Genomic DNA, 17,842 nt, shown 5'->3' on the forward strand with positions numbered 1-17,842 from the left:
TTCATTTTTCAAAGGGTGATCTATTCATGATCTACATTTCCAAACTGTCTGTTGGGACACACTAGTGTGTCACCTGTAGTCCCTAGGTATGTCACCTGAAAATTGTTCTCCCCCACTCCTGCCCCCAAAAACAAAGGCAGTGCCAAGGAGATTGAGGAGAAGCAGGAAACGGTCCCCAAAGAGCATCTAATACAACCCCTTTTCGACAGGCAAGAATACACAATCAAAGCCCCCCTGAACTCCATTTAAAACCCACAGAGAGTTAATTCTTACAGAAGTGGAATGCTGATGCTGTACAAGTGTAGGTACTGTTATAACATTTATAATTTGCACAATTTGTTGATTGACTTGTAGTATTTATGACTTGGATAAGTTTCTAATTAAGAGAAGAAAATCTGTTGACAATTATATTTGTGATGAACCACAAGGAGCTGCTGTAGAAAAAACGACACAAGGATCAACTGTAGGACATAAGAAGTGTAAAGGGAAAAAATCCAAATTTCATTTAAACAGTGAAGATTATATGAAACTGAATTACCATGTCGTGAAAGGATGCACGTCTATTCTAACAAAAGTGGCAGCAACACAACAAGTTTGGAAACCTCTGATCTACACAATTAAAGCCTTTGCTATAATCTGTAAGGCGCAGGCTTACAGGCACATGATTTCCTCATGAAATTCTTTGGTGCATTCCATTATCTTTGCAATATAATTTCTAATAGTTATTCCTTTCCTAAAACCCAGTTTGGTTATCTGGTATTTTTCACTCAGCATAACATGTGCTGAATATTACAATTAAACAAACACCTTATGTGTATTAATATCCAAAGTCTCTGAGGAAATTATTTAATTTGGAGTGAATCTTACATAACATCGACTCATACTACAATGTTACAGTCCAAATGGGAACTTCAACTTCTGAAGATGAGCGTAAATAATAAGTAGAATAGAAAGTTTAGAAATTTGAAATACAAATATAATCTCTGTATCTAAAAACTTGAAATGTGATTAATTTTAATATTTGTAGAAGACAAGTTTTAAAAAGCACTTTTTGAGGCACGTTGGTAGAAAGTACATACTACAGGCACTGTAGTATAAATTACCAGAAATAGTTGGTTCTCTTACCCTTAGCCCAGTTTGTATGTTCGAAAAAAAAATCTGTGTTCAGTATAGCTACATACAAATAGGCTATTGTTCATAAACAACCACCCCCTGACCATTTCTTTCTGATCAGTATGCACGGCAAAATTCAAAGCAAATTTCAAATAACTGTTCTCTTTCAACAAAATATTTAAGGTTAAAACTGCTTGTTATGGCTCTTAAGGCACTCAGATTGTTTTCAGACACTAATACAGTAGAGTCTCACTTATCCAACATGAACGGGCTGGCAGAACGTTGGATAAGCGAAAATGTTGGATAATAAGGCGGGATTAAGGAAAAGCTTATTAAACATCAAATTACATTATGATTACATTATGATTTTACAAATTAAGCATCAAAATATCATGTTTTACAACAAATCAACAGAAAAAGTATTTCAATACATGGTAACATTGAGATTATCAACACCATTTAATCAGCTCCAAAAACCTGAGCGTCTCTTATCCAGAATTCAGAAATCCAAAATAGTCCTGAATCCAAAATTGCTCTTGTGGATGGTTTTGATACTGACACTTTTGCTTTTTAGTATTTGAATGTATGCAGACTTTGTCTCATATACAAAAGTATGAAAAATATTGTGTATAAAATTACTTTCCAGCTATGTGGATAAGGTGCGTATCAAACAAATGAATTTCATGTTTTGCCTTGGGTACCATTTCCAAGATATCTCATAATCTATATGTAGGTATTCCAAAATCTGAAATAAACAGAAATATACAACACTTTAGGTCTCAGGAATTTGGGATAGGGGACACTCATCCTGTACTGGCAATTAAACCCTTCCAGACCCACAACAAGTTCTTGTCTCTATGTCAAGTTTTTAATTAAATGCTCCCTTCATCAGCTCTTATTTAGATATTCAACCCATATTTTCCTTTAACATTTTCCATCCGAGGGAAGAAAAAGAGAAAAATGGGTGGGAATACTCCTGACGTGTAGATATTTGTGGGTTTGATGGCTGAACGTCTTAATTATAGATTACCAATAAATGTATACTCTAGCCAGGCAATGCCATTTTTAAAAAAATTCTAAAGTTTGTCCATCTGACTGGTGGCCTTTTCCCTCTGAGGAATTATTGACATGGTATAAATTCATTCATCTTCCATCTGTTTTATTTTGGAAAGCTTTTTTGTTGCATTCTGCTGATGGCATAAATGGAACAGTTAAATGGAAGACTAAGCAAGTCATCAGTTATGTTAGCAGTAGTATAAAGGCTGCTGAGAAGAATGGTGAGTTTAGGTTATAAATGTTGGGGATTAATCAACCTTTCCTTGCTGTGATGTATCTGATATATTAGTTTTGTTCTGTTTTAACTGTAACTCACATGGAAGTAAGTGACAGTTATACAGTGTTCTAATGAAAATTACCATCGTCCTAATTTTTGTTTGGTACTAAATTTTGTGGTTCTTTGTTACTAGTGTCTGCTTAAACTCATTAGCAATCTGCTAATTGTAATGATGATTTGTTTATAGTGCTAAACTATCGTTTTTATTACTCAGCTGTAGAAATTGGCATAATTTATTGCAGATGGTTTTTAAAAGTGAAATTGTTGTATTAGGTTGTTTTGCTTTTCTGTAATTTCACCTATTTAAAACATATTTCCTCTCTCTCAAGGCACCTGCAAACCAAGTTGAAATAGTAAAGGGAAAATATAGAGTAATACAGTTAATTTTTTTTAAAAATTCACCCAGGATAGTATGGAACTTTGGGAAAGATGTTTAATTGTTCTGCATTTAGTGTTTCTTTTCAATCTAAACAGATGATTTATTGAGGGCAATAGATACGACCTTTACTGGTTGCCAAGTGGGAACTGTCCCAATTGGAGAAACAATAATATATGTGTTGCATGTATTCGGATATGGTCTTCTTTGGATGATATTTTTTAAGTCTTTGGACTTACAAAATATCCCTCACATATATATCAAAGGATAAGATATTTTAACATGGTCTGATAAACGTGCATATTGACGATGTTGGTTCAAGTAAGACTATGTAACCATGCACTCCCAGGGAGATTTCAGCTTCTCTCAGAGAAGAGAAGGATAGGGTGTGCATGGGAGAAAGAAAAAAGAACAAAATAGGATGCCAGTTTGTATAGTAGTTCAGATACTAATTTATATATACAGATATAAATGAGAAAAGACATTAATCATGTAAAGAGAATTACAGTATTTGAGTAGAAAGATTGTGACCATATAACCTTTGTTTCTGTGGGATTTTCTGTCCAGCTGCTAATTGTGGCTGGTATCTGATGTTCCTCTTTATCATCTAGGTCTCTAATCTCACTCCTTGTGGCTCTTTATCCATGAATAAGTCTAGAAATTTTAGTCAGAAAATAAACTCCAAAAATCTGGTCTGATTTATTCACAGGTCAGTGTGAGTACTGTACCTTAGCTCTTTTTTAAAATAAAGGAACCATCCCCTTTTTGAGGAGAGTGGCAAAAGCAGGGAGCTTAGTTCATCTTGAGTAAACCTAAAAGAAACAGCCACACCCTATACTCACTTCACTATGACACAGATTCTGCCTTTTTAAATGCCTGAGCAGAAAAATAGTGGTCGAGGGCAGATGTCCTCCTGTGATGTCATTGATGCTTTGATGACTATCAAGTTATCGATGGGTCATATAAAAATCCAAAATTTTGGTCACAAAACATACTCTCAACTTATACACGAGTTGAACTTGTACCACCTTTCAGCTAGTTGCAATTTCCATTGTCAGATTTGACTTATGACAACCCTATGAATGAGAGATCTCCAAGAAACACCATCACCAACAACCTTGCTCAGGTCCTGCAAAATGTGGCTTTCAAACTTAGTTTGTTCTAGGACAGTGGTTCTCAACCTTGAGTCCCCAGATGTTTTGGCCTTCAACTGCCAGAAATCCTAACAGCTGGTAAATTGGCTGGGATTTCTGGGAGTTGTAGCCCAAAACACCTGGAGACCCACAGGTTGAGAACCACTGTTCTAGGACCTAATTATTATGGCAGTCCATGGTATCTGCGGTACTCTTTTCTACCATCACATTTCAAATGAGTTGCCTATAGCATACCTTTCAGATAGAGGACTGACTTTTGTAAATATGGCCTCCCTATGCTTGACACATGTGTTTGTATGGTGGCAGTAGTGTCCCTATATTGAACGAAACAGTGGTGTTGGAGTGAAATCTAGCCTAATCAATGAAGTGCTACCTGTCTTCTGTATACAAATGTAAGAAAGATATTAAATTCACTAGACCAATATGTTTGAGGGTTGAATTGACTCCTAGTGTGCTCAAATTTTGATCATACATATGAAGTAGTTTTTAATGCAATCACTGACATGATAAAAAGTGCTACTGATTTTTTAGCTGACTACTTTTGCATTTTGGAAGTCAAATTTTAGCTTTGATGAGGCTAGCAGGGTAGCCTGTGGTGTCCTAAATTATCAGCATAGCCTAGATAATTAGAAATATGCCCTTCTATCAGTGCTACATTTGTCAAAATGGCAATGTTGTTTTGACCAAAATGGAAGATTACATAAGAACCCATGGTCCCTCTTCAAAGTATCAGTATCATATGTATTGAATAATGTATTTTTCTTAATATAGTCATATGTAATGAATAATGTATTTTTCTTAATATATTTTTCTCTTGAGCCCAATCAGTACAAGCATTTACTTAATGAATGGATAATTTGAGAAATTCAGTTGCATATTTCTTAAGATGCAAGGAACAGAAAATGCATGTTATTTCCTAGTTATGAGAGATTCATTGAAAGCAATAACCTAATTGTACTGATCCTTTTGAATGCTAAATTGCCAAGTGACAGCAGCTTTTGTTAGTGAACTTTTAAAAGCCAACTCAAGCTTCCCTCCCTCCCTTCCTTAAGATGAGAAAGTTATTACTTCAAAATATATGAATACTCAATATTTGACTGTTTTTAAAAAGTTTTCAGACCACAGTTCCCTAGACTACAGAGTTGGGCCCATCATCTTACACTGCCATATAATTCAGTTTCAAAATTCAGATTAACTACATTGAAGTGAATTATATGGCAGTGTAGACTCATATAATCCAATTCAATGTTGTTCGATCTGCATTATATGAGTCTACACTGGGTATTATAATGCAGTACGAACTGGATTATATGGCAGTGTTGAAAGGACCTAAGAGGTTTCACAGCCAATGCTGAGTATTTCCTGTTCTGGGAATTGGAATCCAAAAAAATATGCGCCAAGGTTTGCAGTCTAAATAAGACAGAACACACAAGGAAAAAGGAATGGCATTGTGAGAAGGGAATGAATCCAACAGATACTGCCCCTTCTTCTCTTCCTCTATAGCCAGGGCAGTGACAGTTGCTTTTCATCTGCTTCTAGGACTAGCCATGATGGTGTTCTGCCTAAGGTAGGCTTTTCTCTCCCTGAGGCCAGGGCAATAACAATTTGATAATGGAGGGAAGGTTTTTTATTTGCTTCTGGGCCTAGGCATGAAGGACTCGTGCCTATTCTTCTTTCTTGCCATGGCCAGGGCAGTTGCAGTTGGGATGGATGGATGGAACTGTACCTTTCTTGTCATCCCTCTCTCCAGGGCCCTAAATGGTTAAACCAGGAAGCTGCAGACACTATGAAATATATTTATGGCCACCGATTTTCTTAATTCCTTCACCAATATAAAACCCTCCTTTTGTCATGCTTTTTTATGTTTCTGTGTTTAACAAAAAATTAAGGCTGTGTATATGACTTGGAAGTAAATCCTATTGAAATTAGTAGGACTTGCTCCTGAGTAAACATTTTTCAGACAGTCTGTAAGGTGATACAAGCTATTTCTTCTATTTATTAAAATTTGCAAAAACCCAATTTGAGACTCTGTCAAACTTGATGAATGGAGTAGAAATTCACAAGTAAGAATAATTGCTTCTACTGTCATTGTGAAGTGCTAAATTATTCAATTTTTCTGGCAACATATACATAGAGTGCTTTGGGTGTATATATAAAAAGGAAAAACGTTTATATTTAATGTCACCTTTTGGACGATGATAGGAACATTGTTTTCGGGTGTTCTTCTCCCCAGGTTGAGCATCCCTTAAGTGAAATTCTGAGATTCAAAATACTCCAAATTCCAAAAATGTCTACATGAGAGGCTGAGATAGTGACATTTTTGCTTTCTAATGGTTCAGTATTTATTTATTTAAAACTTTTATATCCCAATCTTCTCTACTTCGTAGAGGGACTTAGACCGGCTTATAAACATATACTTTGTTTTATGCACAAAAGTATTAAAATATTGTGTATAAAATTACCTTCAGGCTATGTGTATATGGTGTATTTGAAACCTACATGGATTTTGTCTTTAGATTCGCATCCTGTTTCCAAGATATTGGAGTATGTACGTATTCTATTAAATATCCCAAAATCTGGGAGGAAACTCTAAAACACATAACACTTCTGATTCAAAGCATTTTGGATAAGGGATTCTGAACCTGTATCATTTTTGGATATATTGCATTGTTTTAAATAAGTCTGACTTGTTTCATTTTATGCCTCTTTTCTCTACTGCTTTTCAGTGTTCACAATCCTTTCTAAGGTGCAGTCTGATCGGAATGTATACCCTTCTGCTGGTGTTCTCTTTGTTCATGTTTTGGAGAGGGAATATTTTAAAGGGGAATTTCCTCCTTATCCAAAGCCTGGTAAGAAATGTTTCCTTTATTAAGAAATACATGAACAAGATATACAGTTCAGATTAATTTTGCAGTGTGATTCCGACTGGCAATAAACATGGTAATCTTATCCATTATTACAATTATTGTTACTATTATTAATATTATTACTCCAGAGCAAATCCCACTAAATTTCACTGTATGCTTGCTTACTAGTGGAGGCATAATTCTAATTGAAGGTGAAACCCTAATTTATTATTTTAAAGTTTTGCTTCTCTGCTTTTTCTCTACTTCATATGCATCATTTTAAAATGAAGACTTACTTCTGCAGAGGTAAAACGTTTTGTCACTTTTAGCATTTAACATGCAGTATAACTCTTTGTAGAGCATTGGTTCCCAACCTGTGTTCCATGGACTAGCAGTGGTCCCCAAGAACTAAAATATGGTCTGCGACCTCACCATTATTACACCATTGCAACGAGAGCAACTGGTCTTGCAAAACCCTCTTATAGTGCTGAGGCAACGGGGATGTCGAGGGGGGAAAGGCTGACTACCCACAAAAGGCATGACAACAAGCCTCCTGACTGCTGCTTCTCCTCCTCCCTCCTCTTGAGTGGAGCTATTCTATATGGCACCTGGAAGCAGGGGCGCCTTGGTGTCTTCATTTTTAGGCCTGTTCCTGGGGTTATTTGGGGTGCCGATTCAGAAAATTGCATTGGATAGACCACATCAGTGCTATGTTATTAAATATGATTTTTTGTGGGCAAGGTTTTACTAGGCACAGATTTTTGTAAAAGTTTATGCAATTATGTTTCAGGACCCTTACTGATCACTGTTGCTCATTACATCTTTATAGATATTGCTGTTGGCTGAAATTATCCAGAAAGCATGCCTTTTTAATTTTGTTCATGTGTGTGTGTGTTACTGATTTAGGGCAGCTTTAAAATGAACCTGTCACAGGGGTTTCTTGGAAAGATTTGTTCAGAAGAGGGTTTTCCTTTACCTCCATATGATGCTGAGATAATATAATTGGCCTAAGGTCTTCCATTTGATTTCCTGGCTGAATTAGGATTCAAAATCCACTCTCCAGACTCTAATGCTCAAACCACTAAACAGTGCTAGTTCTCACATCATTTTCACTTACTGTGCATAAATTCAGATTTATTGTAATAGTGTATTATTCATAGTAGCAACTAATAAATTACTTCTGTTGTTATTGGTATTGTATTGTGATTGGGAAAGGAAAGAATGCTAAAATATTTTCAAATGGTTAAAAATACGTTTTTCCAAAAAAAAAAAAAAACACCAATGAGATAATACCTGAAGTGTCAAAAATGTTCACAGTTCAGAATTCTCACTTTTTAGACAAAACAGTATTTGATATACAGGAAGTTCAATATTTGCAGTGTTGGTGTTTTCTATATAGGAAGTGCTGTTTTCTGTGCAAAAAACCTCATTTGGATTTTGTGCAGAACAAGTCTTAAAATTCAAATTGTCTTTGGCAATGGCTCAAACTTTCTACACTTTGAAAGAACATTCATATTTCAAGAACAAAATCAGTGAAGAAGTACATACCTAATCAAAATAATGTGCTCTTGATATGTTTAAACTATATTTCACATCAAATGTCCTATTTATCCAGGAGAGATGAACAATGATCCTATAACATTTAACACAAACCTCATGGGTTACCCTGATAGACCTGGTTGGCTACGATATATTCAAAGAACGCCATATAGTGATGGAGTTTTATATGGATCACCAACTATAGAAAGTGTGGGCAAATCAACCACAATTGAGGTATGTTGTCTTCAGAATATTTATTCATTTTTAGCAGACATTTTGACACACACATGTTACTGTAGGTTTTTGTGTGCTGCGTGATAATATATGAGTACCACCTACTGTAGCATTGAGAATGAGAAAAACACAATTAGCTTTTTTGTAAACAAAATAATTCAAACAACTCGACCAAATGTTTCCATGTTATTATCTTGTTGGCATTACATATTTCTGAGTTAAGCATATACTTATGACCTGTAATGCCAAATAAATGAATGGATTTAAAAGTGCCTCAAGTCAGATGCCAGAATTTTAGGACTTTGTAGTGACATTATCTCATTCTTTCATCTTATTTCCTATCCATCAAAATGTGATTGACTACAGTTCCCATTATACCCAGACAACATGACCACTGCCGTTTATGATTTGCCTTTCTACCATACTGTCTAGTAAATTAGCACTTTTAATGACTTTTATGCTTGGTTTGATGATTTAGAACTTGTCTACGTTAGCCAAAAACTTCAGACTCGCCTCAGATACAAAGCTAGCAGTCTTCAGGGTGCGCAGCTACTTCTGGACAAAGTCGGAATGACTTCTTCCTGGCTTTGTAAGCAACAGCCCCAGATTTGGATTTGACTCCAGATTTGGATAAACTCTGTGATATGGATGCTCCCTCCGTCCTATAGAAGTTAGTCATGAAAAATTCATCCGTAACCTTGGTTAAGGCTGAATTTCTTTTCCCACCCATAAATTAATTAATAAAGGGTCTGGGACTTTTCATTATCACATTTTAGTCAGTCTCAATTAGTGGTGTCAACCTGCATTAACCTGACTCAGTTAGTGATACCTGTAAAGAAGTATTAATGCCACCAACAACTGTAAGGAACCTCCGACAATGCTAATTAAACTGCCACCATAATGTATAGAGACGCTGGTATTAAAGTCTCCGTTAGTCTTTGTTTGCGTTGTGAGGTAATTTTGGTAGAGTGGAATGCACCGAACGTAAAATCAATGGAGATGAGGCAGTTTTTAAAATAACAAAGAGAACAAGTTTATTGTTGAACAAAGCTTGTGGTTGCAATATAAAGATGTTCAGCTTGGCATATACTTGATGGTTACAATATGGAGAGGTTATGCTTGGCATATACTTGATGGTTACAATATGACTTGGTAGAGATACAATTCAGCCTTTGATGTTACAACTTTTAAACTCTTGCTCTGGTGAAGGTGTCTATTATTCAGTGTTCCCTGCTGTGAATATTCTCACTGTTTGATCTATACTGGATCAAATAATAGATCTCCAGTCTTCCACCGACTGGCAATCGTACAAAGCCTCTGTTAGTTCTTTTTAACTAAAGAAATCTAACAAAGTTTTACCCTTCAGCTCCCTAGCTGAAGAAATATTCACGAACACTAACTAACACTACACTTCTTCACTCCTCAGAGTCTCTTCCCTGACTCTGCTACTCTCTCAGAGTCCTTATCTGACTCTGCTCTCTCTCAGTGTCTCTTCCTCCTGACTGAGTTACTCTCCCAGAGTCCCTATTTGACTCTGCTCTCTCTCAGGGTCTCTTCCTCCTGACTGAGTCTTAACTGTCACTTTCAAACCTTTTTCTCTCTAAGCTCCTCCCACCTCCTCTTCTGCCTTGTTTCCATGGCAACATATCTCTCACAGCTGGGCCGCTCCAGCCATAGGCAACCAATGTAAAACACAAATACAGTTTTAAACACATTATAATAAACACTTCTGTACAATACCAAACTGCATAAATTCTACAGTGTAGATGCACCATAGAAAAGCACTTTTCATTATGCTATCTGTAATTTATTTATCAGCAGATCATTATGGGAATTGTAACTTTAAGAAGTGGTTACTGGGTTTACTTTTCCCTCTTTGCTCTCTATCCCTTTTTCCTTTTTGTCACAGTTTTAGCTTGTAAGATTGGGGAGATAGATTGTCTTTATAAGATGCTCTCTTTTTCATCTAATTTCTAAACTATTTGAAATGAATGGATGTATGACTATCAAGATGATGTTTAATGCTAATGCCCACCTGTTGATCACTGTCAGAAACTCAGTAACAAGTTATTGTTTTACTTTGTTAGATCACTGCATACAACAGGCGTACATTTGAGACTGCAAGGCATAATTTGGTTATTAATATAATGTCAGCAGAAGGTATGTCCAGGGGAACTTGCCCAGCATTTTAGATTATAAAACTGATAAATAAATGCCATGTGTTTAGGTTGATGTTGTTGTTGTGTGCCTTCAAGACATTTCTTATTTATGACAGTCCTAAGGTGAACTTATGTGGTTTTAGTGACAGAATTTGTTCAGAAGGAGTTTGCTCTTGGCTTTCCCAGATAGTATTTTTTGCCCAAGGTCACCCAGTGGGTTTCCATGTCAAAACAGGGATTCATACTGAGGTCTCCCAATATTCTAGTTCAATGTTCAAACCAGTACACTATGCTGGCTCCGTTACCATAACATAATTAAATGCACAGCATATTTTGTGAATGAAAATATACTACTTGTTAATTTCAATTTGTTTGGCTATTTCTAAATCACCAGTGTTTAAGAGGACTTCACCCTCATAAAAATTATTTGGAAATGTTAACATTTACAACAACAGCTTGTATAAGGAAACTGTGCCTCGCCCATTAATATAAATTGCAGGGAGTGCCAATCGTTGGATTATGAGCCCCAGGATACATCATGTGTTTAGAAATAACTTCAAAGCACCTCTGAAAGCTTTGCAAAGCTGCTTTTCTAGATTCCAACTTTCAGAATTTCTCCACTATTATGAACACTTATAATGGTGCTTAAGCCTGGCAACTCTCTAGCATTTACATTTGCTTTAAAATAATATTTACTCATGGAAGTATTTAGCAGGTCAGTTCCCACATTCACCTACTGGATTGATCCTAGATTTTAGGCAAATTGTGGTATTCCACTAATTCAGAATGTGATTTTCAGCTGTTAAGCCAATTCCACCCATACTTTGGCTAAACGTTGTTTAGCCACCCCCTACCCTTTTAGCCCGGTTACTTCCAGGCTCTTAGCTATGTGTAGAAAGGCCCTCACCGTGTGTAGAAGGGCCCTCACTTACGGTTGGTGGGGACAAGAGAGAGGGCCTTCTCAGTGGTGGCCCCCCCGTCTCTGGAACACCCTTCCAAAGGAAATAAGACAGGCCCCATCCCTCCCCTCCTTTCGTAAGAGCTTGAAGACCTGGTGGTTTCAACAAGCCTTTGAAAATGACCAGTTCTAACTCAGCCCCACACATTGTTTAATACGGCCTTATTCTTCCTACCAGTTACCCAGATTATTTCCTCTAATTGCCCCCGGAATGAACTGCCACAGACCCGTACCTAATATTATTGTTGCCTGCCATAGCATTGCACTTAATTCCCGGGCCCCCTAGAATTTTTGGGCGTGCGCAAATCTTGGCCTGGCCTTTTAAATTTTTAATTGTCTTGAACAGGCAGGATTACTTTTAATATATGTGTGTTATGGCGACAATTTTTATGTTTATATTTTGTTTGTTAATCTTATGGTTATGCTGTTTTTACTCTCTATGTTTTGTGATATTACTTGGGAACTGCTCTGAGTCCCCTTGGGGAGATGGAGCGGTATATTAATAAAGTTATTATTATTATTATTATTATTATTATTATTATTATTATTATTATTGTGATATAGAGCTCTCCATCTTGTAACCTTGGTTAAGATTTCTTTTCCCACCCATAAATTAATTAATAAAGGGTCTGGGACTTTTCATTATCACATTTCTAAAAGTATGTTTCCAATTGCATATTTTTGCTTGTTTTGAAATATAACAAGAATCTAAGGTACAACTAATTTTCTCTTTGCAATCAGATTTTCCTTTACCATATCAAGCAGAATTCTTCATTAAAAACATGAATGTAGAGGAAATGTTGGCAAGTGAGGTCCTTGGAGACTTCCTTGGAGCTGTGAAAAATGTTTGGCAACCAGAGCGCCTGAACGCCATAAACATAACTTCAGCTTTGGATAGGGGAGGCAGAGTCCCACTTCCTATTAATAATATGAAAGAAGGGTAAGTAAGCAATTGCTGTTCATTAAATAGCAGATGCTACTGAACCGGATTCCGATTGAGGTTTGACCCAGAAAGGGAAAGAAAAATCCCTGGAAGTATAGAGAGATTCCAGTTATTTTGTTTTGGTATCTATAAATTTGTGCTTTTACATCCAAACTCTTGAAGTATCCCAGGTTTCCCTCAATCTCGCTTATGTCCTTTATCCCCTCCCTTTAACCCCAATCATGAACCACATCTAGGTTCAGGCAATATTTTTGAAATTGACTTTCACCAATTTACATTGAACCCTTTTAAATTATTTAGGTAATATACTGTAGTCAAATTGCTAAAGTTCTTTAGAATATTACACTAATTAACCATTAAGATTATTTTATCTTATTGCTAGCATTTGTCTTTCTGTTGCTTGATTTCTGTTGATTCTGAGTAGGAGCTTTCTTACCTTGTTCTAGTATAGTACAAACAGGTAGCAATGGAGATACAGATTTTACTTTGAGAAGTAGCCTATATAGCCCTAAATGGTTCCTGCCCAGTTTGCCTGTTTGAACGTATTTCCCTATACGAACCACCAAGGAACTTAAGATCGTCTGGGGAGGCCCTGCTCTCAGTCCCACCACCATAGCAGTCGCGTTTGGTGGGGACGAGAGACAGGGCCTTCTCCGTGGTGGCCCCTCGGCTGTGGAACTCCCTCCCTAACGAGATCAGATCCACCCCCTCATTCCTGACCTTCCGGAAGAAACTCAAATCCTGGATGTAGGATCAAGTGTTGGCAAAATAGACTAGCTTGCTGGGAAAGACAATGCTTTTAATGGACTACAATAGACTGAGGATGAAACAAATTGTTTTAATGTATATTTATAATTGTTTTACTTGTGTTAATCGTATTTTATGCTATGTTTTATTCTGTGTTGGCACTGAATAGTGCTGGTTGGTAGCCGTCCTGAGTTGCTCTTCGCAGGTTGAGAAGGACGGGATACAAATGCCCCAAGCAATAAATAAATAGTGGGCTATTTGAAACTAAGCTGGAGAATGGGATTGAAAAGTCCTTGATAAGACTGGGAATTCCCTGAGACAACTTTGAAATAGGGAAAATGTTATGTAGATCACCAGAATAAAATCAGTTTGTACAAGAGCAAAACATCGCACTTTCAGGGACTTTTTTTTATCTTAAGAAGCTCAAAATCATGCTTAGAGCCAACTCATTTAGTATCAGTCAACTCATGAGATACAACAAATTTAACATCCACTAATTCTCATGGGTTTAATCTAAATATTCCTGTATTTGGCTCTGATTAGGTATTATTAGTATTCTTTTAAAATAGTTTTGATGTCCTAAAAGTTGCTGTTAAGAAAAATTAACAGATAATATGAAAAATATATTTTATTTTGCTCCCAGCTTTCATATGCCTGTTTTAATGAAACACCATTATAGACAATAATTTATCCCATGTTTCTGAGAATGAGTTAGAAAGCAGAAACAATGAAGAAGAAGACAACACAGGACAAAATCTTTGGGTCCATCCCATGGATGAAAGATTTATCAATAACGGTCCAAAAACTTTCTTGTTTGCAGGGTCTATGTTATGGTTGGTGCAGATGTTACTTTTTCTTCCTGCTTACGAGAACCTGAAAACCCACAAAATAAGCTAAGATGTAGTCAAGAAATGGAGCCTGTCATAACCTGTGATAAAAAGTTTCGGAGTCAGTTCCAAATAGACTGGTGTAAATTGAATTTGGTGAGTTACTGGTTGATTTTGTGGCACGGCATTCATAGCTATTTTCAACATAATATTGTGGACGATAAATTATACAAATATATTAATAATTTATTAGGAACACATGAAATCTCATACTGAGTCAGATCCTCAGTCCATGTAGCCTGGTGATATCAGTGGCTTTCTGGACTTTCGTGCAGGAATCATTTCCCCCCTTATCTGAAGATTCAAAATATTTTCTTCTAATTCTCTTTTGGGAACTTGATCTTGTTTAGCTTTTGAAATTAGATGAAATCAAAGCAGTTATCAAAGTGGCCCCTCGGCTGTGGAACTCCCTGCCTAGGGACATTAGATCAGCCCCCTCCCTCTTGACCTTTCGGAAAAGAGTAAAAACTTGGCTCTTCGAGCAAGCATTTGGAACCTCCGAATAAATAGACAAACTTGAATTGGAAAATGACCCAGGAACGGCCCAAGATGATGGAATGGATAAGGACTTGAATGAGAGGATATAGTTTTTAGCTTTTAATATTGTTATTATGCACTGTCTTATGTCTAATTGCACTATAATGGTTCTTTTGCTTATCAATGTATGTATTTTTATGGCATCGAATTGTGCCAATTGTGTACGCCGCTCTGAGTTGCCTCCGGGCTGATATGAGTGGGGTAGAAATAATGCAAATAAATAAATAAAGTTAAAGCTGTGCGATAGATGAATGGATTTCTTTGGAAGCTGGTAGACTCTTCTTCAATTGAGTTCTTTAAAAATAAGTTGAATAAGTGCTTTAGTTGCATATTCCTGCATGTCCGAAAAAAGGTTTGAGTAACTCTGCGAGTTCTTTCCAACTCTGTAACTCCCTGATTCTGTGAGTGTTCAGTGCTCTATGCCTTGTTTCCCTTGAGGCAACACAATCCTTAATCTTAGATAATAACCAGTAAAACAACAACTGGCAGTGCTCAGTGCATCCTTAATCATGGTTATGTGTTGTCTGTCAAAAAATCAGTGTAGAGGATTAATTCTGAACACTTTTTTATCATTTTAATCATTTGTCAGGTGCCTGGGGATTAGAATGCTCATGAATTCTAAAGGGCTAATATAGAGATCAAAATCCAAAGTTAATTGCTATAACGTTAGTTATAGAATTATCTGGGATTTTCCCTTCCTTGCAGTTTAGCCTCAGTCCAAGTAGAGTCCATATGTAAATAACTAATACTTAATGGGAGAATCAGGTGTGTTAATGGATACTCCACATACTGTTTCTAGCAGCAGCTAGGTTTTTTAGTGCCTCACTTTCCCCAGATTGTCCGAAATTATGCTGTCCTTGCTGAATAGGTGATTGGGTGTGACTGCTTGCCCTTCTGACAGTTATGGATCCATTAGCATTTTTAAGAAGTAGCAAGTGGTGGCCTCCTCAGTCAAGGGAGCCCAAGTGTTCTTAGTGGCTTGCTTATTATCAAACATGGCAGAGCACTGTAACAGTTGTTGTGATGAACCTAGAAAAATCCCTGACAGATGAGTCTTCCAGTTTTATGTTTAATACAGTTACATACCATAAGTCTCTTTTGGTCTGTCCCAGTAGTTTCTTACATGAAAGAAAGCTAAAAGCAGATTTTGGTGCAGGAGATAAACATTAATCGTGTCCTATTTTCTGCACTTGGCAAGCAACACTTCATTGATTTTAATGAAGTGGACTGGTGGCATTATAGAATCATGGAATAATAGAGTTGGAATAGACCACATGGGACATCTAGTCCATCCCTCTACCATGCAGGAAAAGCACAATCAGAGCACTCCAACAGATGGCCATCCATCCTCTGTTTAAAAGCCTCCAAGGAAGGAGCTTTCACCACACTATGAGGCAGAGAGTTCCACTGCTGAACAGCTTGTACGGTCAGGAAGTACTTCCTATGTTCACGTGGAATCCGCTTTCCTGAAATTTGAACCCATTGCTCCAAGTCCTTGTCTCCCTAATGTTTCAAAATGAAAACAAAAGCTATTAACCAAGTGGTTTTCTATTGTATTTATATGTAGCACTAAACTGTATTTTAGAGCTACATGCATGAACAGAAAGGAGCTCCTATGAAACATGGGCATTTCTATAGTGTCCACTTTCTTTTCTCATTCTCTTGTGGCTTGGAGGCATAATCAGCCAAAATTCAGTTTCTTTTAAGCAGATTCATGGCTTCTGCCCCCTGCCCCCCCCCCCCCCAAGAAAACAAAGAACTTAAAATAAGCTCAGTTGTTTAAAATAAGCTCAGTTTATTAAACAGGGAAGCAAAAATGTTTATAGATCATACGTTGTTCATATGACTGGAGCATATTTTAAAATTACTATGTTTGAATTAGCATTATATGGAGACCTCATGCTATGTATTTTAAACAGAAGTATTATTTTTCTTTAAGTTTTTTTTTCTTGCAGACATACATTGTGGCGCAAAGCCTACTTACAAATAAATTGTGAATTTGGGTGTCTAGTGTTTCAGCTTTGCTGGGATAAATGGAAATTGTTCAGCTGTACTGCTTTCTGGCTTTTGATCACCTTTTTAAAAAATTTAAGTCACTCTTGTTTTTTTGGTGTCAGGTTTATCCAACGCAGCATGTTTATACTTCTCAAGCAGTGAACCATAAAGAAAACAAATTACTAGATGTCGGCGAGTACAAGCCCCCCTCTGAAAGTCTGAAAAGCCGGGATTATTATTCTGATTTCCTCATTACGTTGGCAATACCGTCTGCAATAGCACTGGTGCTTTTTCTAATACTTGCATATATTATGTGCTGCCGAAGGGAAGGAGTGTGAGTACTTTGAAACCATTGTAAATGATTGTACAATTTTGCAACTTTACAGGCACCTGAGGAATTCAGTAGTTGAGCTTAATTCAGTTTATAAAATCAGGTTTAATAATTTCTTAAACATGCAATAAAATTACTCCAATTAGGCAACTTTGGAACTCAACATATTGCTTGATTTATTATGAAACTGCAAAACTGAGGAACCCACCCACAAAAGCAACTTAAAAGGCAGTAATTTGAAGCGAAATTACAAGTGACAACATACTTAACCATTAAAATAAACCTTATCAGGATTGAGAACTGAATTTAGGATTATAAAAGCCAAGAGCATAAAAAAAAAGCAGCAAGCAACACAACTTCTTCCGTTTTACATACACATATTCTAGGATCCTTTCAGCTCAGCATCTGTCCTTTTAACCTACATATTCACTTCTCTGTGTATGTGTCTTCCATCTCTGTCATCTCTTTATGTGCTTTCACCCATGCCTTCTCATAAACATTGTGGCAAATGCTCCCAAGTTGCATAAATGGTCATGTTCCAAGCAAGTTGTCGAAATGGAGAAAGCAAAACCCCTCCAGGAACAGCTGAAGTCTTTGGTTTGCCATAGTGTACTCTCATTGCTGAAGAGGCAATCCTCTGTTCAAGTACAGCTTGCCTCTTTGCCTTTGGAGCTTCTTTGACAAATCTCC

The 17,842-nt window shown here is 36.8% G+C and overlaps 1 protein-coding gene across 3 annotated transcripts in view; it reads left to right on the forward strand.

The window, feature by feature from the left end:
* The window catches only part of SGCE (sarcoglycan epsilon), a 31,008-nt gene that overhangs the window by 5,567 nt on the left and 7,599 nt on the right, over positions 1 to 17,842 (forward strand). For all 3 annotated transcript variants that reach the window (XM_060782240.2, XM_060782241.2, XM_060782242.2), the window contains exons 2-7: positions 6,703 to 6,825; positions 8,438 to 8,595; positions 10,683 to 10,755; positions 12,454 to 12,652; positions 14,223 to 14,385; positions 16,944 to 17,155. In XM_060782240.2, the coding sequence (XP_060638223.2) occupies positions 6,703 to 6,825; positions 8,438 to 8,595; positions 10,683 to 10,755; positions 12,454 to 12,652; positions 14,223 to 14,385; positions 16,944 to 17,155 (928 nt within the window). The remainder of the gene's footprint in view (positions 1 to 6,702; positions 6,826 to 8,437; positions 8,596 to 10,682; positions 10,756 to 12,453; positions 12,653 to 14,222; positions 14,386 to 16,943; positions 17,156 to 17,842) is intronic.

Source organism: Anolis sagrei, chromosome 6, assembly GCF_037176765.1.
Source record: "Anolis sagrei isolate rAnoSag1 chromosome 6, rAnoSag1.mat, whole genome shotgun sequence".
In the NCBI taxonomy this organism is placed as follows: domain Eukaryota; kingdom Metazoa; phylum Chordata; class Lepidosauria; order Squamata; family Dactyloidae; genus Anolis; species Anolis sagrei.